General features: G+C 43.2%; 2 protein-coding genes across 3 annotated transcripts; both read left to right on the plus strand.

Annotated features, from left to right (window-relative positions):
- The first annotated feature begins 15,761 nt into the window (after positions 1-15,761).
- On the plus strand, positions 15,762-25,245 carry LOC147441867 (putative E3 ubiquitin ligase SUD1). 2 transcript variants are annotated; one of them, XM_086528264.1, is made up of 6 exons: positions 15,762-16,025; positions 24,306-24,401; positions 24,509-24,557; positions 24,634-24,795; positions 24,932-25,011; positions 25,099-25,245. In XM_086528264.1, the coding sequence occupies exons 1-6, from the start codon at positions 15,876-15,878 to the stop codon at positions 25,234-25,236; spliced, it is 675 nt and encodes a 224-aa protein (XP_086384390.1). In that variant the 5' UTR covers positions 15,762-15,875; the 3' UTR covers positions 25,237-25,245. The 2 variants fall into 2 exon arrangements, 1 of the variants encoding a protein (XP_086384390.1); XR_015190157.1 differs by having other exon boundaries at positions 15,776-16,025; positions 24,306-25,011; positions 25,099-25,181.
- Positions 25,245-27,850, plus strand: LOC147441868 (putative E3 ubiquitin ligase SUD1). The gene is made up of 8 exons (XM_086528263.1): positions 25,245-25,748; positions 25,854-25,949; positions 26,021-26,064; positions 26,147-26,467; positions 26,636-26,784; positions 26,864-27,007; positions 27,089-27,249; positions 27,344-27,850. The coding sequence occupies exons 1-8, from the start codon at positions 25,251-25,253 to the stop codon at positions 27,710-27,712; spliced, it is 1,782 nt and encodes a 593-aa protein (XP_086384389.1). The 5' UTR covers positions 25,245-25,250; the 3' UTR covers positions 27,713-27,850.
- Positions 27,851-27,875: the final 25 nt, after the last annotated feature.

Below are 27,875 nucleotides of genomic sequence, written 5' to 3' on the forward strand. Positions count from 1 at the left end.
GGTCTTTGATGTCCTGCATGTTAGCACTTGCAATCAGCATGTCATCAACATACAACATTAGGATGATGAACTTCCCATCTCCCAAATTCTTCGTGTAGACGCAGTGATCCGAGTTGCGTCTTGTGAATCCATGATCCAACATCCATCGATCAAACTTCAAGTACCATTGTCTTGATGCTTGCTTTAAACCATACAAGCTCTTCTTTAATCTGCAAACCATTTTCTCCTTACCTTTTAATTCATACCCCTTTGGTTGAAGCATGTAGATTTCCTCCTCTAAGTCACCGTGAGGGAATGCCGTATTTACATCCATTTGCTCGAGATTTAAATCATGAGCAGCCACAAGGCTTAAGACAAGCCTAATTGAGTTCATTTTTACAACAGGAGAAAATATTTCATTGAAGTCAATACCTTTCTTTTGAGAAAACCCTTTTACCACAAGCCTACACTTGTACCTTTTCTTCCCACCTTCTTCTTCCTTCATCTTGTACACCCATTTGTTTTGAAGTGCCCGCTTACCTTTAGGCAACTCAACCAACTCCCATGTTTGGTTGCAATGTAGTGAGTCCATCTCCACTTGCATGCTCTTCGTCCATTCTTCTTTGGATTCATGTTGCATAGCTTCTTCGTATGATTCTGGCTCTCTAGAACCTGAGATCAAGAGATGGTTGAAGGAAGGAACAAACCTTTCTGGAGGTCTACTTGCTCTTGTAGATCTTCGGGGAATAGGTTGAGGCTCCTCATTTGGTTGACATTGTTGCACATTGTCACCGTTTGCAGTCCTTGAGTCTTCACAGTCCTCAAGCTCCATGTACTCATCACCTGTTTCTTTTGTTTGTTTTCTTTCCAAGTAATCTTTGTACATATTTTGTTCGTTAAAAATTACATCCCTACTCCTTAAGATTTTACCATCTTCAGGATTCCATAGGCGATACCCAAAGTCACTTTCTCCATAGCCAATGAAGAAACACTTTTTAGACTTTGCATCTAGCTTTGATCTTAGGCTTCTATCTATGTGCATGAAAGCCTCACACCCAAACACTTTGAGAATTGCATAATTCACCGGTTTACCTGTCCATGCCTCTTCTGGAACTCCCCCATCCAATGCCATTGAGGGTGACCGATTGATTAAGTACACAGACGTACTTACAGCTTCTGCCCAAAGCTCAAGCGGTAGGCCTACATGTAGCCGCATGCTTCGTGCTCGCTCCATGATTGTCATGTTCATCCTTTTCGAAATACCATTTTGCTGAGGTGTCCTTGGGGTTGTCCTTTGCCTCCGAATGCCATTGCTAGCACAAAAGCTTTCAAAAGCTTGGCTGCAATATTCACCTCCATTGTCGGATCTGAGGCATTTAACCTTGGTACCTATTTCATTCTCCACAAAGGCTTTCCACCTTTGAAATATGGAAAATACATCGGATTTATTCTTCATGACATAAACCCATGTTTTTCTAGTCGCATCGTCTATGAATGTTACATAGTACAATGAGCCACCAAGCGATGGTGTACTTGTAGGACCCCAAACATCAGAATGAACCAACTCAAGTTTTTTATTTTTTCTTTCATTTCCTGATTTTTGAAATTTTACCCTCTTTTGTTTACCATAAACACAATCTTCACAGAACTCTAAGTCCACTTCTTTCAAACCTGGTAGAAGCTTCTTTGTTTGAAGGATTTGCATTCCTTTGGCACTCATATGCCCAAGTCGGTAGTGCCACACCGCACTGTCAACTTCTATAGTTGCTGCACAAGCTAAAGGTTGTGTGCTAACAGTACACAAGTAAAGTGTACCAACTTTTTCTCCCTTGGCAACCACCAAAGATCCCTTTGAGATCTTCCACCTTTTGTTTCCGAATGCAATGTTGTGACCTTCATCATCCAATTGTCCTGTAGAGATCAAATTTTTGCGAAGAGAAGGAACATGCCTAACATCTTTAAGCTTCCACTCATTTCCATTAGCAGTTTTGATAGAAATTGTACCTTTGCCGACAATCTCACAAGCTTCATCATCTCCCAAGTATACATACCCAAAATTACCTTTGGTGTAGTCTTGGAAATTTTGCTTGTGTGGTGTCGCATGGAATGAAGCCCCGGAATCTACTATCCAGGAATTAGACACATTGTCTAATGAGAGAATTAGAGCATCTTGCTCTACTTTACCTGCCACATTGGCCTCCGATGTTGGCTTGTTGTCTTGAGACTCTGCCTCCTTCTTCTTCTTGGACCAACAATCCTTCTTGATGTGGCCCTTCTTGCCACAGTTCCAACATTCAAGAACTGACTTTGTGCGTGACTTGCTCTGCCTTGAGCGATCACGACCCTTTTGGTTTTTGAACCTTTCCTTAGGCCTTCCTCTTGTTTCCACTGACAGTGCAGCACTTGATGATTCTCCTGTGCTTCTCCTTCATATTTCCTCGCTTAGGAGAACACCCACAACATCATCAAACTTAAGAGTATTTGTGCCAGAAATAGAATTACTTACGGCCATCACAAGGCTGTCCCAACTATCCGGTAGAGATGATAGTATAAGGAGAGCTCGCGCTTCGTCATCAAAATTGATTTTCACCGATCGAAGTTGACTTATGTTTGTGTTAAAGTCATTTAGGTGTTCTGCAACTGAACCATTCTCTGCCATCTTTAGATTGAACAAGCACTTCATAAGAAATACCTTATTGGATGCCGATGGTTTCTCGTAGAAGTCATCAAGTGACTTCATCAAGTCCTCCGTGGTCTTCATTTCCAAAACATTGAAGGCCACCGTTGACGCCAAGCTTAACCGGATTGTTCCCAGTGCCTTTCGATCAAGGACAATCCATGCTTCATCTGCCATCGTTGCGGGCTTCTTTGCAAATACCGCCTAGTGGCAAATAGAGGTCCTTTTGGTAGAGATAGTCTTCAATCTGCATCTTCCAATGTTGGTAGTTTTTGCCATTGAACTTCTCAATCTTGAGCTTCCCTTCCTCCGCCATAACTCCCGCTCAATTCAAGGAATCCTTTCCTTAAGATAATCTAGCTACGAGTAAACCTTGCTCTGATACCAGTTGTTAGGAAATAAGACGTAGCTAAATAGATATTTTAGTAGATTACTTAATGGAGAGAGATAGATTTCACACACAAGAGATTATAGAGTAGAGAGAGAGAGAGAGTACACACGATATACGTGGTTCACCCAATGTGGGCTACGTCCACGGGAAAGCAGCCACTCAATGGCTTTAGCACTTCAAAAGAAGAAGTAGTTTACAAAGGGATTAAACCCTTAATACAGCTCCCGCCTTGCTTCACTCTCACCACCTCACACTCACCTTGTTGCATCAACTTCACACTATGAAATGTGTGTAGAAATGGCCTCCTTTTATAGGCCAAAAGGGTTGCCCTCTCTCATGAGAGGTAGCCATGTGTAGCCGCCCTTGTGTAGATAAGTCCAAATCGGACCCTCCAATCCGCCCATGTGTGGCCGCCCTTGAGAAGACAAGTCCGCTTTTGAATTCGGCCACCGGCCACCGGCGATTGACTTCCGACCACCGGCCACCGGCCATTGACTACCGGCCATCGACCAACCGACGGTTGTTTTCCGACCGTCGTCCGGTCATAATATTCCGGCAAAAAGGAATATTTCGACGAGGAAAAAAATTTCTCAGGGGCCCCTAAAGTTGCCCCTGATTTTTGGCCGTGAAAATTTTGGTTTCCAGCGAGTGATTTTCCTTCACACACGATGGCTTCTCCTCATAATGGGGGCCTTACGAATGTGTGCTTTTACCACAAAAAATTACAAGGGTAAATCAGGCTCCATACTTAACACAAAATGTGTAGTATGCCAAAAGATCAAATATGATAGAGGGAAGCAACCTGGATTACTCCAGCCATTGCCTATCCCAAATACACCATGGGAGACGATATCCATGGAAATACGGGAATATGGACAATAGTCGACTAGTTTAGCAAGCAAGCACACTTTATTCCTATCAAAAAGACTATTAAGTCACACCAAATGGCAACTCTCTTCATATCATAGATTTTCAAACACCATGGATTACCAACATCCATCGTGTCAGATATAGATCCTAAAATGACCAATAATTTCTAGAAAGGTCTCTTTGAATATCTAGGAACAAGATTGAATTTCTCTTCGACCTATCACCACAAATGGATGGCCAAAGTGAGATAGCTAGTCTTACAATAATCGATCTACTAAAGACTAATGTTACAAAAGTAGATCAACGCTCACAATGGGAAAAGTACTTACCTCTTGTAGAGTATCCCTACAATAATATTGTACATACTTCTACGGGAAATGCACCTTTTGAGATCATTGAGGGAAGAACTAAAAGTCCCTTGCTACTCAAACTACATGGGAAGATCTTTGTTGCAGATGAATATAGCCATGGTCTACAAGAATCTTTTCAAAAGATTAAGGAGGCTATATCCATCTCTCAACAAAGGCAAATATCTGTTGCTAACAAACACAGAAGGACCTTAATGTTTAAAGAAAATGATCGGGTCTTACTTAAGTCTCCTAAGGCAAGGTACTACGACATGGTAAGATTATCCGACGGTATCTTATTAAGTTCAAAAATCATCCTTTTGAAGATGCTAGATGGATGCAAGGAATACAACTTAAGGATAGTATGAACCTTGTCAATGCTTACAATGCTACATTAGAGTAAGCACATGTACAAATTTCTTTTAAATGGAACAATGTTTTTGTCTTATAAGACTAGTCCTCTTTTTATTGTGCACAAATTTAAATAGTATGCATGCTTAGAATCATGTTTGTGATGACGAAGTCTCTCAAACACCAAGTAGAATTTGTCACTCTACTTTGGGAGAATGAAATTGACTAAAGAGCAGACATGCTTGCGGCAGGTATGTCTCCCAAGCACCAAACGGATTAGTCATCTATCTTGGAAAGATGTTGTAGGGTAAAAAGGGATCCTCTACCCACTAAGTAAGATTGACTAATGACAAAGGCTTTATCTCTTCTACCTCATAGTCGAGGACGACTATGATTTCAAGAGAGAGATAATGTCATAAATCTAATATCTAACCAACTCAAATGATCATACTAAATTGATCATTTAATGTGGGAGAATAAACGGAAACAAGGGTTAGGATATAGGCATGTGCTTATAGATCTATCTCAACACGGGGCCAATGGTAATGGGGCCCAAATGAGACATGGTATATCAAAGAGCAAGGCTAACCAATGGAGTATAAATACCTTAGGGTTAGCTTCATTGAATACCTCTAATAGTTAGTGTACAAGTCCTTTGACCTTACATAAGCTAGGGTTGAGCTTGACGTGGGAACCCGGCCCAAGCTTAAGGTGATTGAGGTGCTTGATGACTAAGGTGCTTGAGGTGCTTAATGACTGAGATGTTTGAGGTACTTGGGTTACTTGATGACTAAGATGCTTGAGGTGCTTGTCATGCTTGAGATGCTAGGGTTGTACTTGAGGTAGGAACCCGGCCCAAGCTTGAGGAGCTTAAGGGCCAAGCTTGTGATGGGAACCGGGTCCAAGTTAAGTGTCTTGAGGTGTGTAAAAGTCAACACTAATACCTACAAGAAGGGGGGGCGAGTCCTACAAGCTAGAGGGGGGATGAGAGAGAACACCCACACACTCACTCAAGGCAAGCTTGGTATCAAGAAAGCAAAAAGGACACTTGTCAAGCTCCTCCTCATGTTGCCCTCATGGTGTACCTGACTGACACCTATTGGTTGGCCACCCAAGGGGTCCAATGACAATTTATAAGACCTAATAAATTGCTCTTGCATTTATCAAGTCCTCTCTCTCAAAGGGGAAAGGGAGACACTTGTCCCAAGGCTACCCTTGTTACTTGATTTACCTCCTGCTTGTGATTGGCTAGGCCTGGAGGGGTCCAATGAGCTTCAAGCATGAGCTACAAGGCGGGGTTGACCAAGGAAGCTAGGGGCACGTTGGGGGGTATACTCTCCCACACACACACACACACACAAAGTCTCATTGTGTGAAGTGCAAAGTGCAAAAGCTCCCTCTCCTTCTCCAAGCAAGTAGAGAGGTTGAGAGCCTACACCAACACTCTTGGCTATGGAGTGCAAATCCAACCAAGAGCCATGCTTCAATGCTTAAGATTGCTATCTTCTCCATCTTCATTACTATGCTATTATGTATGCTGGCAAGAAGAGGATGATAAGTAAGGAACTAGTTCTTTCTCCTACGAAATGTTTCTTCTTCCTCTTCCCTACCCTCATTCCCTGCTAGCTCTCTCCACCTTCGAAGGTGTTTGAGGTATTGGGACTGAGTCTTAGGATAGTTAATTCTTTCCTCAAAGTTTATGTCATGTTTGTGATGCATGAAGCTTTCCATCTTCATTCATCACCTAGGTCACAAGGAACACAAAGATTGTACTGTAATAAGTCTCTCTTGATGGGAGAATTCATAATACAAATGGCTATTGGAGGGGGGACCGGCTCCACATAAATCCGGTCCTCAATTGTTGTCATGTTCTCTAAATTCTCTCTCTTGCAAAAGTATTGTTCATGCCAAGTTAACTAAATGCTATGTTTATGCTGCTACCATCAATTATGTTCACTTGCTATGCTCACAAAGTAATTTCACAAAAGCACTCTCTCTAATTTTCGCTACTCTCAAGTTAATAGGCCAATTCCATTACATCTTTTGAATCAAAAAATGGTTGATCTCTATCTATGCAAGCATAAAAGGGGGAATCGTGATGAGTAATGTAGCAACCGACTAGAAAAATGGTGCTCTTTTTGGTGTCATAATTTTCAGCCATACACAATGTTTGTACTTGTCATCTTTCACAATTGATACAAAGTCTTTAAATACCTTTCTTAACCATACATGCTACCCCTCATTGACCTCTTTGTGGCTTAAGATTCTTTGACCACATCAATGAGTGTACATTATAATCCTCCAAGTCGTTAATTCTTTGTGTATCATGCTTCCAAGTTTCAACAAGAAGTACAACATCGGCTTTGCTTGTTAGTTCATCAATGTCAACAGTATCCATTGCAATTTCAAAAGCATATTTTTAATTGTAATTGGGCCTCATAGGTGGCACATCCCTATTTGCTTGAGGAACTTGCCTCCTCCTTGGGCACATTTTCTTCGTGAGAGATCTCCTTGTTTTTCTCATTCTTTTCCTCATATGCCTTGTGACACATGTTTTGTTGCTTAATAGTGCAATCTTCACATACAAAACATTTTGTATCCCTCAAATATATCCAACTATTATCAAGGATAATCTTTCGTTTGGTCTCATCTGGCATGGTGCATACAACTGGCCATTCTCCCGAGCGAGCAGCTCCTTGCTTACCCACTCTATGTGCTCCATAGACCATAACTCCGGACATGCCAAAGCGGGTTTTGAAGAAATCTTTGATAACAATGCCAAGAGAAGGAGGCGTCTCTAACTTCTCTTCAGGAATTCCACCAATAACAATGTTCTTGGAACGTCGCTCCCGTTCCTTTAACTCCTCCACATCCACATTCTCAACATTCTTAGTTTGAGCCATAGCTTGCATGAGTGAGGAATTGGGAACCACATTGTTACCACATACATCACCCCAAGACTTGTTTGTGCGTACATTTTTCATGTCACATACATCCCGACTCATGATGTCAAATTTCTTCTCTTTCAATACATGATCATGCTCTACTTTGCTCATGCACGCGCCCCTTCAAAGTATTCTAGTCCACAAGAGAGCGTTTACATTCCTTGACTTCCTCTTCAAGTTGCATCAAACGTGTTGTTTGCATCTCAAGTGTCCTCTTGAGATTTTCATTCTCAACCACAAGTACCCTTCGACTACCATTCTCCATTGCAAGTGCCCGTAAGTCTGCACCTTGTTTGTTTATAATCTCTTGCAATGATACCAAGTATGCCATGATTATAGTTTTTGATGTCGTTGGTTGAGTGGTTGTGTTGCTATCTCCACACTTAGGAGATTTTGGATCATTCTATACAATGGTTGTGGACCTTGTTGAAGAAGAAGAACTATTGTGAGTGCCGAAAGACATTGTGTGTAAAATAAGAGATGAGAGTCAACTTTCATGAACCTGTTCACTTCATAAATGTTGCTACAGAAACGCCTTTCATAACTCTGAATTTTTTTGTCTTTACATCAATGTGTAGAGGGTGTTGTGCTCTTCGATTGAGGCTATAGATCACCCAAATCGGAGTTCGAATGAAGAAGTCATGATCACAAGAGTGAGCTGGAGTCTACTAGGTCAGAAAACGGTGCGAGAGAGAGAGAGAGAGAGAGAGAGAGAGAGAGAGAGAGAGAGAGAGAGAGAGAGAGAGAGAGAGAGAGAGAGAGAGAGAGAGAGAGAGGTGCTACCAATGCCATCGCCGGTTCCCCTCCCCCCACGTGGCAAAAAGGAATTGTTGATAGGGGTGACCTAGGCTTTTGATCCAGGAAAACACAAAGCAAGCTTGGTTTCAAAACAAGGAGGAGGAGGAGGAGAAGCATCATTCTATAGCTTCATCATCAATGGAGCAACATGCTAATAAAAAGGGGGGGGGGGGGGGGGGGGGGGAAGAGGAGCTCGGATGTGTTTTTCTGGCTCCATACGAAGCTCTACCCATGGTGGGAGTCGGGAAGAAGCTTTTCTATGTTGATACAGAACTCTGTTGATGGTGGGACCAAAGCTATAAAAAAAACCAAGGTTTAATGTAATCCCACTCACAAATTTTGGAATTTTACCTCAAAATTTGAATTTGTAGGTGAGGAAACCTACAACATGTAGAGATATTTAGTGTAAAACCCTTCAATCCTTACTCTATACTATATAAGGGGGAAGGGTCCCCTCGCCATGTGTCGCAAGCTTCTTGCTCCGACTAGGGAGCATTGCTGCTTGATGAGACACACACACACACACACACACACACACACACACACACACACATATATATATATATAGATAGATAGATAGATAGATAGAGAGAGAGAGAGAGGTGCCTAACAATGCCGCCGCCGGTTCCCCTCCCCCCACGTGGCAAAAATGATTTGTTGATAGGGGCGACCTTGGCTTGGAGCCAGGAAAACACAAAGCAAGGTCGGCTTCAAACAAGGAGGAGGAGTAGGAGCATCATTCTATAGCTTTATCATCAATGGAGCAACATGCGAATAAAAAGGGGGGGAAAGAGAAGCTCAAACACATTGTGCTGGCTCCTTACTGAGCTTTGCCCATGGTGGGAATCGAGAAGAAGATTTCTGTGTAACAAAGACAAGACAGACAATCAAGTGAGAACCGCAAATTGTGTCTTTGAGAGAGACAATTGGACTGCCCTTACCAATGGGAGAGACCACCCAATGGGCCCAACAAGTGAGCTCTGAAAATACACAAATGACATGCATGCCACCCTCAATAAGTGTTTATATGTGCACATCTGAGAGAGAGAGAGAGAGAGAGAGAGAGAGAGAGAGAGAGAGAGAGAGAGAGAGAGAGAGAGAGAGAGAGAGAGAGAGAGATGTTGGAATTAGGGTTGCAGAGAAATGCACACAGGTTGGAGAAGACGAAGGAAGCTCAAGGCACACAATAGAGAGTGTGTTACTTAGTGTGCAATGGAAAGATAGATAGTCTTAGAGTGATGGGCGTATATACAATGCACAGGGAAAAAACCTCCTAAAGAGGGAAAAAATGCCCCGGCGGTCCTAGTGTGTTCACACACATCACTACCACATGTATATGGTAACAAATCCCCCCTGGAGTGATGCGGTGAACGAGAGCTGGCACATGAGTAAAGGGAAGTGCCATGCCCTGAGGACATGATCAGATCAGTCCACAAAGGGGAGTAAGCCCAAAGCTTTGCGGCAAGCTTCAAGCTTCTCACGAGACAATGCCTTTGTGAAAAGATCTGCAAGGTTGTCCTATGTTGGCACATAAGTTAAGTTGATCTCTCCTGTTGAGAGCCTCTCCCTGACATAGTGGTAATGCACCTGAATGTGCTTTGTGCGAGCATGAAAAACTGGGTTCCTCGCAACTGCCAATGCGCTCTGACTGTCAGTGTAGATAGTGTTGGCAGTGTCCTGTCCAACACCCAAATTAGCCATAAGGCATATGAGCCATACACACTCAACCGTAGCATTGAAGACTGCCCTGTACTCATCCTCACAACTTGAAGTGGCCACAGTAGGTTGCTTCTTGCTCAACCATGATACACATGAACTGCCAAGCATGAAACAAAAACCACTTGTGGACACTCGCGTGTCAAAACAACCAGCCCAATCTGAGTCCAAAAAAGCATGTAAGTCTGGCGGCAATGATTCCCCCTTGGGATAAAACAAGCCAAGATGTAAAGTGCCACTAAGGTAACAGAAAATCCTCTTGACAGCCTGCCAATGCTTAGACCCTGGGCTATGCATAAATCTGTTGACCTGTGAGACTGCAATTTGAATATCTGGCCTCGTGTTGCATACATAAATGAGGCAGCCAACAGCAGTTTGATAAAGAGTGACATCAGCAAGATTGCCAGCATCATGTAGACTCAACTTCAAACTTGTTTCCATGGGAGTGGCAATAGGTTTGCAATCCTCAAGTCCAAACTTACATAGCAATGTCTCTATGTAACTTTTCTGACACATGGCAATACCACCATCACACTGCTTAAACTGTATACCCAAGTAATGATGCAACAGCCCCAAATCTTTCATCTTGAAAGTAGCATTCAAATCAGCCTTAAATTCAGAAATATGTCTCTCATTTGGTTCAGTGATCAGCAAATCATCGACATAAAGAACCACAATGAGAAGTACATCACCCTCACGCTTTACATACAATGTGCTTTCTGTAGGACTGTTACGAAAGCTTCGTTTAACCAAATGAGTGTCAACTTTCTCATACCAAGCATGAGGAGATTGCTTCAACCCATACAAAACCTTTACATCTATACACTTTGTCCTCTTGTCCTTTTATGACAAAACCACGAGGCTGCGTTACATAAACTTCCTCAAATATGTCACCATTCAAGAAAGTAGTATCAATGTCTGATTGATTACATCCCAACCAAAATGAGCTACCAATACACATAGAAAACACACAGTAGTCATACGACAAGTGGGAGCAAAATTCCATTCATAATCTATGCCTTTTTGTTGTGCATAACCCTTTGCAACAAGTCGAGCCTTATGGCGATCGATCTCACCATCCAGCTTGCGTTTCAACTTGTAAACCCACTTCGTACCAATGGCCTTTTTGCTAGGAGGCAAATCACATAAAGTCCATGTGTCATTTTCTATAAGTGCATCATATTCTAATTGCATGGCAGCCATCCAATTTTCTAAATTCTGTGCTTGATCAAAAGACAGAGGCTCCTCAACATCATATAAGCTAGACACAGCCAAAGCATAACAATCTGATGCATAAGATGCATGGCGAGAGCCTGAACGAGTACGACTAGACAAAGGTGCATCCAATTTACTGTCACGCAAAGTGTGCACCAACCATTTTGGCATACCTCTAGCCTGCTCATTTTCAACCCTTTTCTCATCAAGTACATCATGCACATCTGCATCAGTAATAGGTGATCTGTAACATTTTCAGAAACCCCCATAGGCTATACATTTGCCTCATTGGAAATTACATTCATATTTCCACCACTGAAAAGAGGCAACAAAGTGTCATAAATGTCCTGCGAGCTTACATTACTGTCTCTAGTACATGACAGCAAGGGCTGAACAGAATCTTCCACAAACACTACATCCCGTGAAACCAGAATACGCTTTGTTTGCGGATTATATAACCTGTAACCTTTGCTTCAGCACTATAACCAACAAAAATACATTTGACAGCCTTATCATCCAATTTTATGCGTTGTGTTTGTGGCACCAAAGCATATACCAAACAGCCAAAAACACGCATGTGCTCAATAGAAGGCTTTCTATCATGCCATGCTTCATATGGAGTAATAGACTGCAAAGCTTTCGTAGGACACCTGTTAAGTACATAAGTGGCACACATGATGCCCTCAAGCCAAAAAGAATGCGACAAAGCTTGACTTTTGACCATACATCATGCCATTTCCGTCAGTGACCTGTTTTTCCTCTCAGCAACACCATTTTGCTGAGGTGTATAAGGCATTGTACATTGGTGTTTTATCCCACGACTAGCCAGAAACGCATTAAATTCATGAGACATATACTCCCCCCTTGATCGGAACGGAGGGTGCCCGTAGTACATTTCGAGACATTTTCAGCCATAGCCAGAAATTGTTTGAAGCACATAAAAACTTCGGACTTTGCCTTAAGTGGAAATACCCATGCATGCCTGGAGTAATCATCAATGAAAGTCACGAAGTAAAGGTAATTGCCCAATGACGAAGTTTGCATGGGTCCACAAACATCACTATGCACAAGCTGCAACCTGCATGTGGCCCCAACTGAACCATCCTTTGGAAACTTAGAACGCTGCATCTTACCCAAAATACAGCCTTCACAAACATGTTTGACAGGTGCTTCAAGAGGCGGCAAAGAAGCAACCATATCAGATTTCTGTAAACGCAACAAACTGGCAAAATTTAGATGATCAAAACGTGCATGCCAAAGTTTTGCATCTGAAATAGCCCTTGAATCTGCAACAGCATTTGCAAAATTTTGTCCACACTTGTCATACAAAGTGAGCTCATACAGCCCACGGCACAAAAGGCCAGATGCAACAATTTCATCACCAAAATTAAGATCATGAATTGTACATCTATCATCCACAAATTTGACTACAAGTCCAAGTCTAGCAAGTGCAGATACAGACAAGAGATTCTTCTTGATCTTAGGTACATAAAGTGCATCAAGACGTGTGAAGGAACTGCCATTTGCAACAGTAAGCACAATCTTTCCAACTCCCTGAACCGGATAAGAGGCATTGTTGGCACAAGTGACTGAATTCCCATGAGGGACAGACTCGAGAGAGGTAAACAATTCACGATGTGAGGTAATGTGCTTTGTAGCACCACTGTCGAAATACCACACATGTGAATCTGCAACAACTGATAAGCATGCATCATGGACAACAAGATTGTAAGTGCACTCTGTGCTAAAAGCCCATTCTGCATCAACATCAGCATCACAGTCTCCTTTCACAGAAGACTCAACAATGGCTGCATTTGTAGTTGAACCAGCATTTGCAGTGGAACCACCCTCTTTCTTCTTAGCCTCTTTGGCCTTCAACTTAGGACACGACTTGATCAAGTGATCATTAGCTTTAGAATAATAGCAACGCATCTTCTTTTTGCCCTTATCACCAAAATTTCCAGACGAATTGCTGAAGCATTAGGAACAGAATTTTTGCCACTCACAGCAGAACCATAAGAAGTGGCTGCATTGCTGTTACCACCCTTTCTTTGAGAAGCAATAAAAGCCTGTCCAACTGCACGTTGCCTAGTCCTGTTTTTTTTGGAAAGTGACTCTTGCAACAGCAATGTGCATAATGCATCAAACTTGACAACTTCATGATTTCCTTGGGTCATAAGTCTCCAAGTACTAGCAAAACTCTGATAAGAATCTAGTAAGGCATCAAGAACAGTCTGCATAAGGGAACTCTCTGAAATGACTTCACCTACAGAAATAAGTGGCTCATTGATATCCTTGACACTAGCAAGAAAAGTGTCCATATCATCTTCCTCATGCATAATCTTCGACTCCAGCTCTTTACGCAGCAAAGCAATTTTAGCCTCATTGCGGCTTGTATAAAGACCTGCTAGAATATCCCAAGCCTGTTTTGTAGATTTTGTTGAACGAATGCGAGGAACAATGGTGCACTTCACAGAAAACGCAATCAATGCATGAGCCTGTGCATCCTTTACATCCCAACGAGCTTGTTTTGCCGTAGGCAAAACAACTCTAATAGCAGCAAGACCTGCAACATCCTCAACATCGCCTACATCCTCAGAACCAGGACGTACATCAATGCCCTGCACAATGTTCCAGACGCCCTTTGACACAAGAACATGTTGCATCATATAAGCCCACATAGGGTAGTTGTCCCCATCCAACCTGTCTTCAGCAGTAAACATCTTGAACACATCTGTGTTGTTGTCAACCATGGTAAATGCTACACCTAATGTTAAAACTGCCTGAAAATAGGAGAAACGGAGCGGGAACAACACATGCTATATAGCACAAACCGTAGAAGACTATAAGGCACCCGTTATGCAGAAAACGACACTGACAAAAACTCTGCACAAAATGTCAAAATAGCTTGTGCAGTACTACATGTAGTGGAAATGGAGGCCGAAATGAGCCCGAATCAAAAATCTGAGCAGACTAAGCTCTATGAGCTCTCCCGAAATTGTTGTCGACCTGCGAACGCTTGCCACAGCTCACTGAAATTGGAGAAAGTGAGCAGGCGTGTGCTGGAGCAGCTGGCGACTAAGCCTGGGAGGACGCAACCTGCTCTGATACCAATTGTTGGAATTAGGGTTGCAGAGAAACGCACACAGCTTGGAGAAGACGAAGGAAGCTCAAGGCACACAATAGAGAGCGTGTTACTTAGTGTGCAATGGGAAGATAGATAGCCTTAGAGTGATGGGCGTATATACAATGCATGGGGGAAAAAACCTCCTAAAGAGGGAAAAAATGCCCTAGCGGTCCTAGTGTGTTCACACACCTCACTACCACATGTATATGGTAACAAGAGAGAGAGAGATGGGCATTGTGGAGTGAGTGGACAATAGACACCAACTTGCTTTGGCACCAATGGAGTCACAACATGGTAGCAATAGGTAATTTGTGACAACTAACATGCAACCAACCTGAGAGAGAGAGAGAGAGAGAGATGGGCATTGTGGAGTGAGTGGACAATGGACACCAACTTGCTTTGGCACCAATGGAGTCACAACATGGTAGCAAATAGGTAATTTGTGACAACTAACGGGCAACCAACCTGGATGAGTCAAGGTTGAAGCACGTCATAGTAAAGGCAGGCAGCATAATGGGATCGTTAACTTGCACAGCCCGCCAATGGATCTTGGGACACAAGGACACACCAAGGGTGGAAAAAACAATGTAGCATTGACACTTGCTTTGGAAAATTGTGACCTTTGACCATCTATTTGCCCAAACTGGCATGGAGTGGAAGCAATCAAGCTAAGAAATGTAGGGTTCTCTCTCTCTCTCTCTCTCTCTCTCTCTCTCTCTCTCTCTCTCTCTCTCTCAATGTGGGGCTCATGTAGAAAGTATTGGCATGCCTGAGCTAAGAAAGTTCACCTAGCACCGCCGGAGGCGCTGCCATTGTACTAGTCATTAGAAGGGAAAAGTGAAATGATGCCCATCCATGGGAAAGGGTACTACGTCTTGGTTCTTGTCCTTTGAAATAATAGGGAGCCCTTCAAATCCTCACACGTGCTAAGGTATAGGGGCCATTATATAATGGGACGGTGCCATGCAAAAAGACGGACGAAGTTTAAATCAAAGATCATCAAGGCTCCGGGTTTGCAACACGGAGCGTCGTTTGGTGGGAATTGGGATGTTTTAAAAGAAAAACATTAAGAATTTTATTGATTGAGCGAGAGTTCAAGTCCATGCCGCTTTTTTTAGACGCAAAATCTATTGCACAAGCCGCTATCACAGCCCAAAGGTTTGCTGCAGTGCTACATTTGCCCCACCTATCTTCTGCGCTACTGTGTAGAAATTAATCTATACTATTATAAAAGGGGAAGGGATCCCCCCCCCCCCCCCCCTCCCCCCCCAACACGTGGCAACAACTGCTCACTCCGGCTGGTTCCGAAAATGTGCGCACTATAGAGAGAGAGAGAGAGAGAAAGAGAGAGAGGAAAAACAGAGAGGCGTAAAGGTTGTTAAACTGCCCCACTCTTCCATGAGTGCCAAGTGGACTACTGCCGTATAATACCTCGTTTTAAAACCCCTCTCGTACCTACATGGACGTCGAGCAGGAGGAAGCCTGTCGCATCTGCAGAGAATCTAACGAAGAGCTTTTCTATCCTTGTGCGTGCAGTGGTAGCATCAAATTTGTCCACCAGGATTGCCTCCTCCAGTGGCTTAGCCATACGCATGCCCAGCAGTGCGAGGTAACAAGTAAGAGAGAGAGAGAGAGAGAGAGAGAGAGAGAGAGAGATTGATTTATGTGTTGAACGTGTACTGTGTGCAAAACTCCTACAGTCACCTTCGCGCATATGATTCAATGCTTTGTCCGGAAGATGCAGACAACACGATAATGGAAACATAGATACCAGTGTGATAGTCACGTTTACAAGCAACCAGCTCTGTCTAGATAGGAAAATTATAAGTACAAGGCCACGACATCTTCTGCCGGTTGGCTCTCTAAGGCTGAAAAGTCACATGTACCTATTTATGCCCTTTTTGGCAGTAAATAAAGATTTAGATTGTTATTTGCAAGAGACACCATAGTTCTGATACATCTCTATCGACTTGAAGTGTCAAGGTAGGGCCCAAGGTTGAAATTTCACCTTCTACTTCTCCTTCTCCTCGTAGGGGTTGAAAACTATCAAAGCCTCTTTTTCGGGCAGGTCCAGGCTTGTGGCGGCAAAAGATGGATGGAAGCAGTTGACAATAGTGGCACATATTTTCATGTTCCAGGCACAGCTGTCGTACTCGGGTTTCTAACTCGGATTTCTATTCTTCATTGATTACAAGTGGACGACTGAATACTATTACACAGAGTAGGAGCACTTCAAAATCCAGGGTTAATCGAGATCTTTTGATTCAATCGAGGCTTTCGTTGGATATTCCAAAGGAAAACAGAAGTTTGGACAAAGTGAGCCGCATTCTTCGGAGATCAGGAATACTTGAAAGCTTAGAGACATTGCAACAATTGTGGAGAGAAAGGTCATTACTGGAGGAAATGTCTTTTGTGGAAAGCGGAGTCTTCAACATTGACTCCATCACCTACTTTTGTTACATAGATCGAGATCACCCTGGATCAAATACCTTTGGAGCAAAATGAGAAGTTTATTTTTCTTGACTCTTGAGATTGGATCATTGACAGTGGTGCTGCTAAGCACATGACTTCTTCTTGTGATTTGATGTACGAAGCGGGCCGTACGAGAGTTGCGATTATATTTCGAGACAGATTAGTTGCTCCTATACACAGTGAGGGGGATACAGAGCTTATTTCAAATAACAAGAGGGGGAATGTTTATCTCCCACGTTGTATATGTGCCTCGTCTTGGTTACCACATCTTGTCAATGTATGAGCTTTGCAAACTTGGCATGGTGGTCATATTTGACGAGCATACAGTGTCAATTCAAGATAAACTCTCCGGCCTGGAAGTCAAAGAGGGTATAGTGGTGAGTGGATTGTACCGACGTGACCTTGTTTCTTCATATTTGGACCACACCTAGCATAGATTACTCTCAAGCAAGTTACTTCGGACTAGATGTTACTTGGTGTGCTTGACGAGAGTGCTTACATTCGCGGAAGGCAACAGTGTGCTCCAATTGATTCGGCGGAGATAGGTGGAGGATATGGGTTACTCTCCGAAATATAGGAGCGTTGGATTTGCTACCAGATGTGCAAGTTAGTGTAAGGTGCAGCGGAAGTAAATGTTGAACTTTGCTCAAGCTTCCTTTTACTTAGGGAAGGGAGAGCCTTCCGTTCTTTAATGAGAGAGTGCAAGTGATCACAAACAAAGTGAATAGACACTGTGAATGAAGGTGCTTAGACTGAGAGATAGAGAGAGAGAAGAATACGATACCAGGCAAGTTGTCAAACTCTCTTCCAAGGGCCCCTCTCTCGATGGCGAGAGAGGTCTATGCTATTGATTGCACAATCTGATACAAGATGCTGATGCAAGTTGCGAGGCTATGATGCAATGTGGATCTAAGTGTGTAGACGACGGTGACTACGAGAACGGCGACGATGACGACTGAAAATGCTATGTTTTGGGCTGTCTTTGTCTGCTGAATTTGCTGGATCTCTTACTGAATTTACTGCTGTAAAAACGCTGAGATGCTGTGGCTGCAAATCGCTGACCTAAGGGTACAAAAAATGCTAGTTCTGCTGGGTTTTAAACGCTGGGTTTTCAGGCTTAAAAACGCTGGATTGCTGTGTTTAGAAATGCTGCCATGCTGAGTTCAAAAACGCTGGATAGTTTGCTTGAAAACGCTGGTACAGGGGGCTGCAATAGCGCTGTCCAAGGGCTGAAATCGTTGGTCTAATGGGCTTCAAAAACGCTGGAGATCTTGGCTGAAAACGCTAGCTGTCTTTGGCCTTGGTTCTTGTTGAGAAGATGCTCTAGAGGGCCTGCTGCAAGGGGTGCCTGTGCTCTCCTTCCTGCTTCTGCCAGAAATGCTAGCACTAGGTTTTCCTTATATATTGTTTTAGTCATTTTGCCCTTCCCAGTTCCCAACAAAAGTTAATTAAAAAATAATAAGTGAAAAATGTCAAAAATAGGGAAAATAGGTTCAATGCACTGGAAAATGCTCCTGATGGATTCTGATGGTAATGCTGATGATCATGCTGCGTGCAACCAGAGGATATGAATCTACTCTAAGTGCCTGGGCATGCACGGTCTGCGAACAGACTCACAGAAGTGCCAGATCACTTTCTATTCTAGACTGACTTGACTGAACTGAACCCTGGTCATGTTGTAGCTTGTCCACAGACACATAGGGTTGGATGTGTCACGTGACATCCCCTCCTTTTCAAAGTGAGGTACTGGTACCGAACTGTATGGCGTCGAGGAAGATCGCCAACAGAGTTTGGAATCCTAGAAAGGACTCTTCGCCGGCCCACTCTGATGCGTGGGTCATGCGATACTTGAACTTCATAAAAGTCTGCAACGCTTGCTTCTTTGGGCCATGCCGAAAGCGACACAAAGCCATTTGTGGTTCCTTCAATGCTTCATCTTTGTCGATAGTCATGCGTCTACCTTCCTCAAGAATCTCCGAGGCTGAAAATTCTTGAAACCACTTCCAACACAAAAACATGAACATACCCATTCCATGTAAAGCGACTGGAAAAATTCTAGTCTTCCTAAAAGACTGTGCATGCAATGGAGATGAACAAAGAGACGGAGTGCCAAACCGTTTATCAATCACACGCAAACAATGAGATCGAATCTTGACTTCCTGATCTAAATCAATCAATTGTGGCAAATCACAATGGAAATGCCCATGCTTGATACTCAATTCTTCCTGTGCTCTTTCTACAATTGTCTCATGCCAAGGAAGAGACATGGAATGTGACTTCCTTGAATGCATACTTTTCAGCTTGTCATGGAAAATCCGCATACATTCGTGCTCATTCATGAGTGAATCGTGCTCAGCGTACAATATGTCATGCCTATGAAAAGGGATCACATAAGGACGGTGACTAAAATACAGAAAAGCACCACGAATGAAACACTCGAACAATGCGTGTTGATTAATCATTCGTACACATAATACTTCATGTGGGGGTTCTTTGGACCTGGACTCGAGAGCCAAGATCGGTTCTCCGTGATCGAATGTACAATGAGGTTAGCTTCACCAGAAAAAGTGGCAACTAAATCATCATCCTTGTGAACAATCACATCAGCTTCCTGCAAATCATCATGCTTGTGAGAAATCACATCTTGATCATGCAAATTATCATGCTTATCATTATCAAGCAAATCATGGAATTCCTGTGTGTTGTGCTTTGGAGAAGACGAGATTGAAAGAGTCTCCTTCTCCTGAATCCTTTCAATCTTTGCCTGCACATTAGAAATGAGAGATGAAGAATGAACAACTTGCTCTCCACGAATTGAAAATGAACGTATTTTCCGCCCAATCAATGAGAGGGTTATGCTCACGAAACCATCGAATGCCCAAATGCATATCACATTCTGAAAGAGGAGAGACTACAAATTTTTTGCGGAAGGACACTTGTTGAACAGTGAACAAAACATCAAGGCATTCTTGCATGATGAGAGAGTCCATACTGGGAGAGAAGCCAGACACCTCGAAAGGAGATGTCTTGTGAACCTCCAAGCGGGCTCTTTCGCCAAGAGAGTCACTAATCAAATCATGCATACTGCCTGGGTCAAACAATATGACAAAACGCTGACCATTCACATGACCATAACACTTAATGAGAGACTCATCAATGGGAGGATCGTGAGAGACTTGGGTCACACTCGTGTTCTCATATATTGCATTGACAGAGGAAGTGGGTTCTATGGGTTCTTTAAATTCATTCAATTCAAGCTTAGGACATGTTCTTTTTATGTGACCCTCGATGTGACAATGAAAACAACGACCTTCCTTAGAATAAGTGTTGTGCTCCTCCGACGTGATGTATCCTCCTAAAATTCCTTGTTCTACCTTTTCATATGGAGTGAACTTACGTTTAGCAGTTGTGTTAGCTTTACCCTTAGGTTCATTTGGAAAGTTCTTTTCTGAGAGACTATTGGAAGATTGGTTAGAAGAGTTACTGTTCTTACCAGTCTTATTGTTCTTACCGTTCTCAGAGGTATGAGAGGTACTGTCACCAGCCAGTGGCAATTCCATTTTTGTTTATTTTCTCTTTCTTTGGGGAATTTCGTTTGTTTTACCTTTTGGAAACACCCCTCTGGAAATCTAACTGCCCTGCATTGCATAGCCAGTGTGGAACTGTTCAGAGAGAGTCCAGGCCTGAGGGCTAAAGAGCACTAAGGTTGGACAAGGACTATGGTTAGCCAAAGTGGGGTCATTGGCCAGCCAAAGCGGAATCCTTTGCTACATAGGCTACATTTCAGTTCTGGGTGTGGCTGCAGTGTACAAAGAGGGTAGATAACCTAGAAGAATGTAATGGCAGAAACTCCTAAATTTTAGGGACTACTATTTTTGGACGGCAAAATGTCTTCACGTCACTACGTGCAGTTTGACATGGGGATCATTTTGTTACTCTGTGGCCAAGTCAACAGAGGCTGCAGGTGAGATATTTTTAGACCCGAGGGTCTAAAGCGGGAAAATACACAAATGAGTGACACTTGGCACTCTGAGGCTAGTTTACTACTTAAAGAGAAGGCAAAAACGTGATTTTCAGCTGTGAGCTCGTTTTTGGATGCTGTCACAGGTGGGAGAGCTTCAATGGAGTGCTGGCTTACCCTCTATGTATAGTGAGGTGCAGGATGTCATGACCTGCACACCTCTCACTGCTCTCTCTCTCTCTCCCCTATTCTTTATGGTTATGCCCCTCTAGTGGGCTCATCTCTTGGCCTTTGTTGGTACACTCCTAAATCTGCAAGTCTCAATCTCTAGCTAATGTGATGATGTGCACATGTGACCAATAGCACATCGTATCCCATAGGATAAATGAGTGTCCATATAGGCTGGTCTGATCACATATCCATCCTCTGTTAGTTGGAGAAGATGCTCTCCATAGAAAGCCATCTTCGCGCCCAACTCTTGTGTCGGCTGTATCTATGTGCTTCTGGTATCTAGTTGAATCAAATCTTGACGTATAAGTCTAGTGACCTCTTCCCGTGTGAGAGAAAGGGAGGGTGCATCCAAGGAGTAGTGGAATGGAGGCAGTCTATCCATGTTAAAGCCATGTGACTGAAACCATGATGTCATCTGTCCATACCAGCATATTGTGTCCCCCTGGAACGCTAGCTGTCGGTATGACTCAAGGGCCGAGCATATCTGTCTGTGGGGAGATCCCATAAATTATGCATGAAAGAAACTGATCTAGTAAGGGCCTCAACTACAATAGCTCGGCTTGAATAATCTCATGTGGCACTAAGGCCTTAGCCGGAATCAGCCGAGAGGTCATAGAGATTAGAGGCCTCTCCATACATCTCCATCCATCAGTGCTACGAGATTTTCCATGGTGGTCCACTGAGGGTCCCCAAATTTGAACCCCATAAAGCATAGCTGAAGCCACTAGAGTGTCAAAAAGCCACAGCTTTGTTCGAGGTTCCTGAAATTGGACCTGCGAACACATCCTCTCCAATCCTCCAAAGGCTACATAAGCTCTCGTCAATCTAGTCTTTGCTGCTCTCCTCAATGAAAACACCGGTCCACTGAAGCCTACCCCAAGATAGGTGTATGCATATATATGTATACTCCATCGTCTCCTTGCCATATGTAAAAAGTGGGTGCTGACCTCCTGACCCACTGTGGTGTGGCATTAAACACCATAACCTTGGTTTTCCCCAGGTTGACAAACAATCCACTATCGTGGGCAAATGTGTACAAAGCATCTAAATGACGTTGCATTCCCTCCGAGGAGTCAAAAATCAACACAATATCATCAGCATATAACAATAGCTGGATCCATGTCCCAGCTAACTGTGCTCTCTATCACCATCCCTCTCAATGTAGTCAGCAACCTCATCCACATACATGCCAAATAGTGTAGGAGATAGCGGGCAGCCCTGTTTCAACCCAATAGTGGAGTGAACCAAATGAGAAATCCCCTCTGCAGTGCGTACATGCCCCACTACTGACTTGTATAGAGCCATGATCCCCCAAATCCCATCTCCTGCAGTCTGCGCATCAATCTAGCTCTGGGCATTGTATCGAAGGCTTAGCGGAAATCCACAAAGCAACGAGAGAGAGAGAGAGAGAGAGAGAGAGAGAGAGAGAGAGAGAGGAGGTTTTTTACCTATGGTTGTATCTTGTTATTTGGCTTAGGCTGTGTTTTGTATATGACTTTTTGTCTCCATATAATACAAAATGGTGCAAGCCCATCATTCGCGCGCGCGCGCGTGTGTGTGTGTGTGTGTGTGTGTGTGTGAGAGAGAGAGAGAGAGAGAGAATAGGTTAACGGTAGTGAAAATCTACGCATGCAATAACCGATGACCCGATGACTCGATTTTTTCGTTTGATTCCCTTGGCTTCCTTATTTTGTTGTTTACTTTCTTGTCTTTCTTGTCTCCTTCTTTCCATGTGTTTTCCGCTTTGGGTTCGTTGAGTTTGCTGTTGTTAGCTTGCTACTCTACTATCTACTCGCTCTACCAGGTTTTTATATCAGGTTCCCAAAGATTGTTGTCCTCAGAGCCTCCTTCACTGTCTTCTTGGAGTTTGCTCACCAGCTCCACTCCTCAGTAGCCACCTTCAGCAATTGGACTCATTTCTATTGCGGCTGATGTCACAAACTGCTGACGTGTCAAGCCACTGAAGAACAGAGCCAACGTGCACATCCCGGCCGAGGGGCTAAAACCCTAAGAAGCAGCAGTAGCAGAAGAAGTTCCCACCAACTTATGGGTTCCCGTCCGATGGGGCCCAAGTGACCTAAAGATATTAAAATAAAGCAGGACCAGCACACACACACACACACACACACACACACACACACACACACACACACACACACACACACACACATGCTCATTTGCATAAACTGTTGATGATGTGGCAGCTGTACGGACGCCCGCAAAACGCGCTGCAGTGCCACTTGGCAGATTGTAGGGATTCCCGCGTTTAAGGCTGCTGACTTGGCAGGTGTACGGATTTTCGTGATTCGTGTTGGCAACTTTGGGCACTAGCTTTTGGGGCTAGATGCTTTAGAGTTTAATGCCTTTTATGTAACTGCTTTTCATAGGCCAAGGGCCTTTAAATATGTGTAGAGGGCTGAGTCTCTGGCACTCTTCCAAGTGAAGGTGCAGAGCGCGAGTACCGGCATTGTATTGAGTTCCAGCAATATAAAGAAATACCGAAAGGGGCGCCAAGGTTTGGGGCCAGTGCTCTCTCGGGTGGAGCTCCGCCTCTCCCTATCTCGTGTGCCGTCTATCTCTTTCAGTTCAGTTGTTATTTGAAGTGCTTAAAGTTGTTTAGTTTGTTCTTTTCCGTTGGCACGTGGTGCCCGTCCTCGTGATAGTGGTATCAGAGCTTCAGGCATGTGCTTTTCTGAAAGCATACTGTTCCCACCACCAAGAGCAGACAGAGCAAGGTGGTGCTTCCAAAGTTTATAGGAAATTTTATTAAAGAATCTTCGTGTCCCAACCCCGGACTTATTAGCCACTACCAACCTTACTCCATCTCGCATCGGGCGCTCCTGACTTTATCGCTTTGTCTTACATGCATACGCCTCCTTTGCTCCTCTGCTAGTGTCAAGTTACTAATGGTGGGTGTGGGGGTTGATTCTTTGCCTTTTCCTTTTTTGGGAACCTCGATCCATTTTTCGGCGTCATATGCTTTCTTTTGGGTTTTTGTAATTATATCCACCCAAGATGTCGTCGTTTCTTTATTTTGCTCCTTCCCCTTCTTTGATGGCTTGTACATATGGACGGAATAGAATGGAATCTGGTGGAGATTTGGTCAACTAATGGATAAATTTTTTTATCATAGATTTATATGAGACCTTCAGTATCAAAGAAAGTGATATGTTTTAGCTCAAATTAAGTGCATATTTTTCCATCTGTAAACTTGAGTGTTTGCAGGTGTGTAAGCATCCTTTTACGTTCTCTCCTGTGTATGCTCAAAACACACCAACGAGGCTTTCGTACAGCGATTTTATTTCAGGGCTGGGAGCCAAGGTTGGTCAGGCCTTAAAAGTTTTTGGTCGATTCGCCTTGGTGATCGTTTATGGCTTATATTTGTGCCTCTCATGGTTTTCTGGACCTGGCGCCTTGATGTTGATCAGAAACTTATTGGAAGCATGGAGTCTGTTTTGCAGCCGGTTCATCAACCCGGTTTCAATCCTTGCAGATGTTTTCTTTGGAATCTTGTTGTCAACTAGTATCTTTTCATTTTTTGTTGGCGCATCAGCTCTGAGCGATTATTTTGATGACTTGGAAGAGTTAGAAGATCTCAATGTTGAGAGAGAAGACGACATCTTGATGAACAGGCAGCCTGAGGCTAGGCCTGAGATAAGGCAAAGGCAAGCTCCACAAATGTTGGAAGGTGGTGCTCAAGCAGGACTTCAAGGAGGTCGGAACAGAGAGGGTGCTAGTTTTGCCGCTGAAGCTGGACAGCTTATCTTGCAAAATGTGGAGAATATAGCAGCATACATTGAAATGCAAGCTGCTCATCACATTGACGGAATGCTTAATGTAATATGCTGCAGATATTGAGGATGATATGCCTTTTTATGAATTTATTGGAATACGTGGTCCTTATTCTCAACTGGTGGACCATATCTTTGTTGTAAGTCCTTTCTTTTCAATTTCTAGATTTGCGAGTCAAAAGTATTTCTGGCACTAAAGTTGTCTATGTTTTGATTTTTGTCGACAGCTTGTGTTGAGTAATGGCTACATTTTTGCCCTTACTATATTCTTTCCTTTCACCCTTGGGAGGGGTGCTCTTTACGTGGCACAGTTAAGGTCAATTTCGTCCTTAGCAAATCTAATGTCTCATCAGAAAATTTATTAACCGGGCTCTCAATTATGTCACAGAACATTCTATTAGGCAACATTATATCCATGTGGCAGCCGGGGCTTACACAATTGTTACAAAATGTGGAAACCTCTCTTGCATATTTCTTGTGGAATGCAACAACTCTAGTAGCTGGTTATTGTAGTATCTTGTCTGCAGTGTGCCTTCACTTTAGCCTCAGAGCCTTGATCAATTACAGCAAAGGAGAGCCAATTATTGCACGTCATTTGCGACATGTCGCTTTGCCCTTGGCAAGGCAGATAATTGTTGGAATACAGCACCTGAAGGCAGGACTCAAATTTGTTTTGGTCTTCTTTGTTTTTCTTGGATGTCTCCCCATTTTGTTTGGATATTGGCTTGACACTTGTTCGCTAAAAATTATGGGAGGCACAATGGCAAAACACATGTCTGCATTCAGGGCAGCACCTCTAGCAAGCTGTTTGTTACTTTGGGTTGTTGGTATTGTCTATAGAGTACTCACCAGCTATTTTGTAGACATACTCAAAAAGGTATTTGTTGTATTTCTCAAAGCATTAACAATGTTCTAATGGTAGATTTTTTTGCCCGAGTCTGTAATTAAGTAATGTTTATCTGTTGGTCTGCTGCCGTTTCAGCAACTTCCGCCAGAGGTTCTATATTTTGTTTGGGATCCAGAAGATCCTAATTACGACCCTGTTCAGGACGTTCTGGAAACCTCTATCGGACAGCATGTACGGCGATTTTTTTCTCTGTGGTAATCAATGGGAGTATGATTGTTATGCTGGTTTATTTACCTGCGCAGCTTGCTTTACTTGCGACCCCTTCCCTGTTTCCTCTGAAAATAAGGTTGGTGATTTTGTTTGATGTCCTGTTATTTATTATTGTTTCAAAGATGAAATCCTGATTGCATCTTTCTTTGTAAAAGCAGGTTATCTGATCCCCTAATGGCATTGCCGGTGGAATTGTTCCTTTTTCACGTATGCTACCCTTTCACCATTAAGAACTTCAGACCGAGGGCAGCCTTACAAACTGTTCTTCGCCATTGTTTCTCTGTAGTTGGTCACATTTTGGGGCTCTTAGAGTTCTTACTTCCGAGAGAACATAATCAAAACAATCAGGCTAGTGGAGCAACTCATGAATCCTATCAGCAGCATCCTCAAGGCAGATTTCAAGTACGACCTCTGATTGTAGGCTTTGAGGTGTTTCAGCGTAAGCTTTATGTTTTCACAAGTGCCCTTGATTTTGAGAGGTAGGTGAATGCTTCATACAATGACCTCACTTGTTTATACAATTCAGGTGTTATTTTCAATGTCTTAAGAAGTGTCTGACAAATTGACTCTTCCGTTAAGAGTTCTTTGAAACTCAAGTTCTTAACAGTAGTCTGAGGAACTGAAGCATTTCTATTGATGCTTGATAGGTACATTTTTGCAATTAAGATTGTCTCGTTGCTAATAGGAGCTGAAATTACTGTTGTCTTTTTCAATGCAACCATGCTGCTTCTCCCCATTTTACTGGGACGAAGACTCTTATCAGCCATGGCTTATTTTCCGATTGTAAGATACAATGGTAATACTTCTGCCTCAACAAACTTGAAGAATGTATCTATTTGCATGTCCAGATGCTAAGCTATTTCGGTTTTTCTCAGATCTACACGCATTCTGTGTTGGGTTTCACATAATTTGGGCAGTTGTTGCTGGAATCGGCTATGGAACTGTCTATTTCAAACAGCATAATGCATGGGCTTTGCCTATGCATCTCATGGCTCGGACACTATTTATGACAAAAAGCTGTGTGCCTCTATTTCTATGGGTAAAGTCAATACATCAAAGAGTTGGAGCACTGATGGCTTCTACTTTTCTTTTCCCACCAGGTTATTTTGTGCAGTTTGTGGTCATCCCGAGCTTGGTGGGCCTTCTGTTTGAGCTGCTGGTGGTGATACCCTTGTCTGTGCCAATAGAGAAGAGCCCGATTTTTCTGCTCTATCAAGATTGGGCTTTGGGATTGGCCATTTTGAAGATTGGCACTAGAATGGTCTCTCTCTCTCTCTCTCTCTGAGGATGTATAGATGTGTGTGTGTGTGTGTGTGTGTGTGGAGCGTACCAACTCCTTGTTGATTTGTGTGCAGGTATCACTGCGTCATGTAGCTACTCTGATTGATGAAAGGTGGCGTCTGAAGCTTGAACGAGTAAACAGGGATGGCTTTGCTCACCTGCAAGGGCCTTGGATAATGAGAGAGATTGTGCTGCCTATCTTGGTGCAGCTGTTAAGTGCCCTTTGCGTGCCGTACGCGTGTGCTCGAGGGCTGTTTCCAGCTCTAGGGTATCCCCCCATCATAAACTCTGCAGTTTATCGCTTTGCATGGTTAGGGTGCCTCTTGCTAATACTTGTGTGGCGTGGAGGAGAATACGTGCCACAATGCATCTCGAAGCTCCATAACTCCATACGCGATGACAGATATCTTGTTGGGAGAAGATTACATAATCTTAAAAGATAACTTTCCTTTAGAATTGAATATATGCAGTAAGAAAAGGAAGCGAAGTGCAATGAGGAATCCTCATTGCCCCAAAATTTTAAATGATGCCATGGGAACATTGTTTCATCGTTTGATAAAATGTTACATCCTTCTCATCGACTTACTAGTGGTCCAGACTCGCCTA

Source organism: Adiantum capillus-veneris, chromosome 14, assembly GCF_014529385.1.
Source record: "Adiantum capillus-veneris isolate H3 chromosome 14, ASM1452938v2, whole genome shotgun sequence".
Lineage (NCBI taxonomy): Eukaryota > Viridiplantae > Streptophyta > Polypodiopsida > Polypodiales > Pteridaceae > Adiantum > Adiantum capillus-veneris.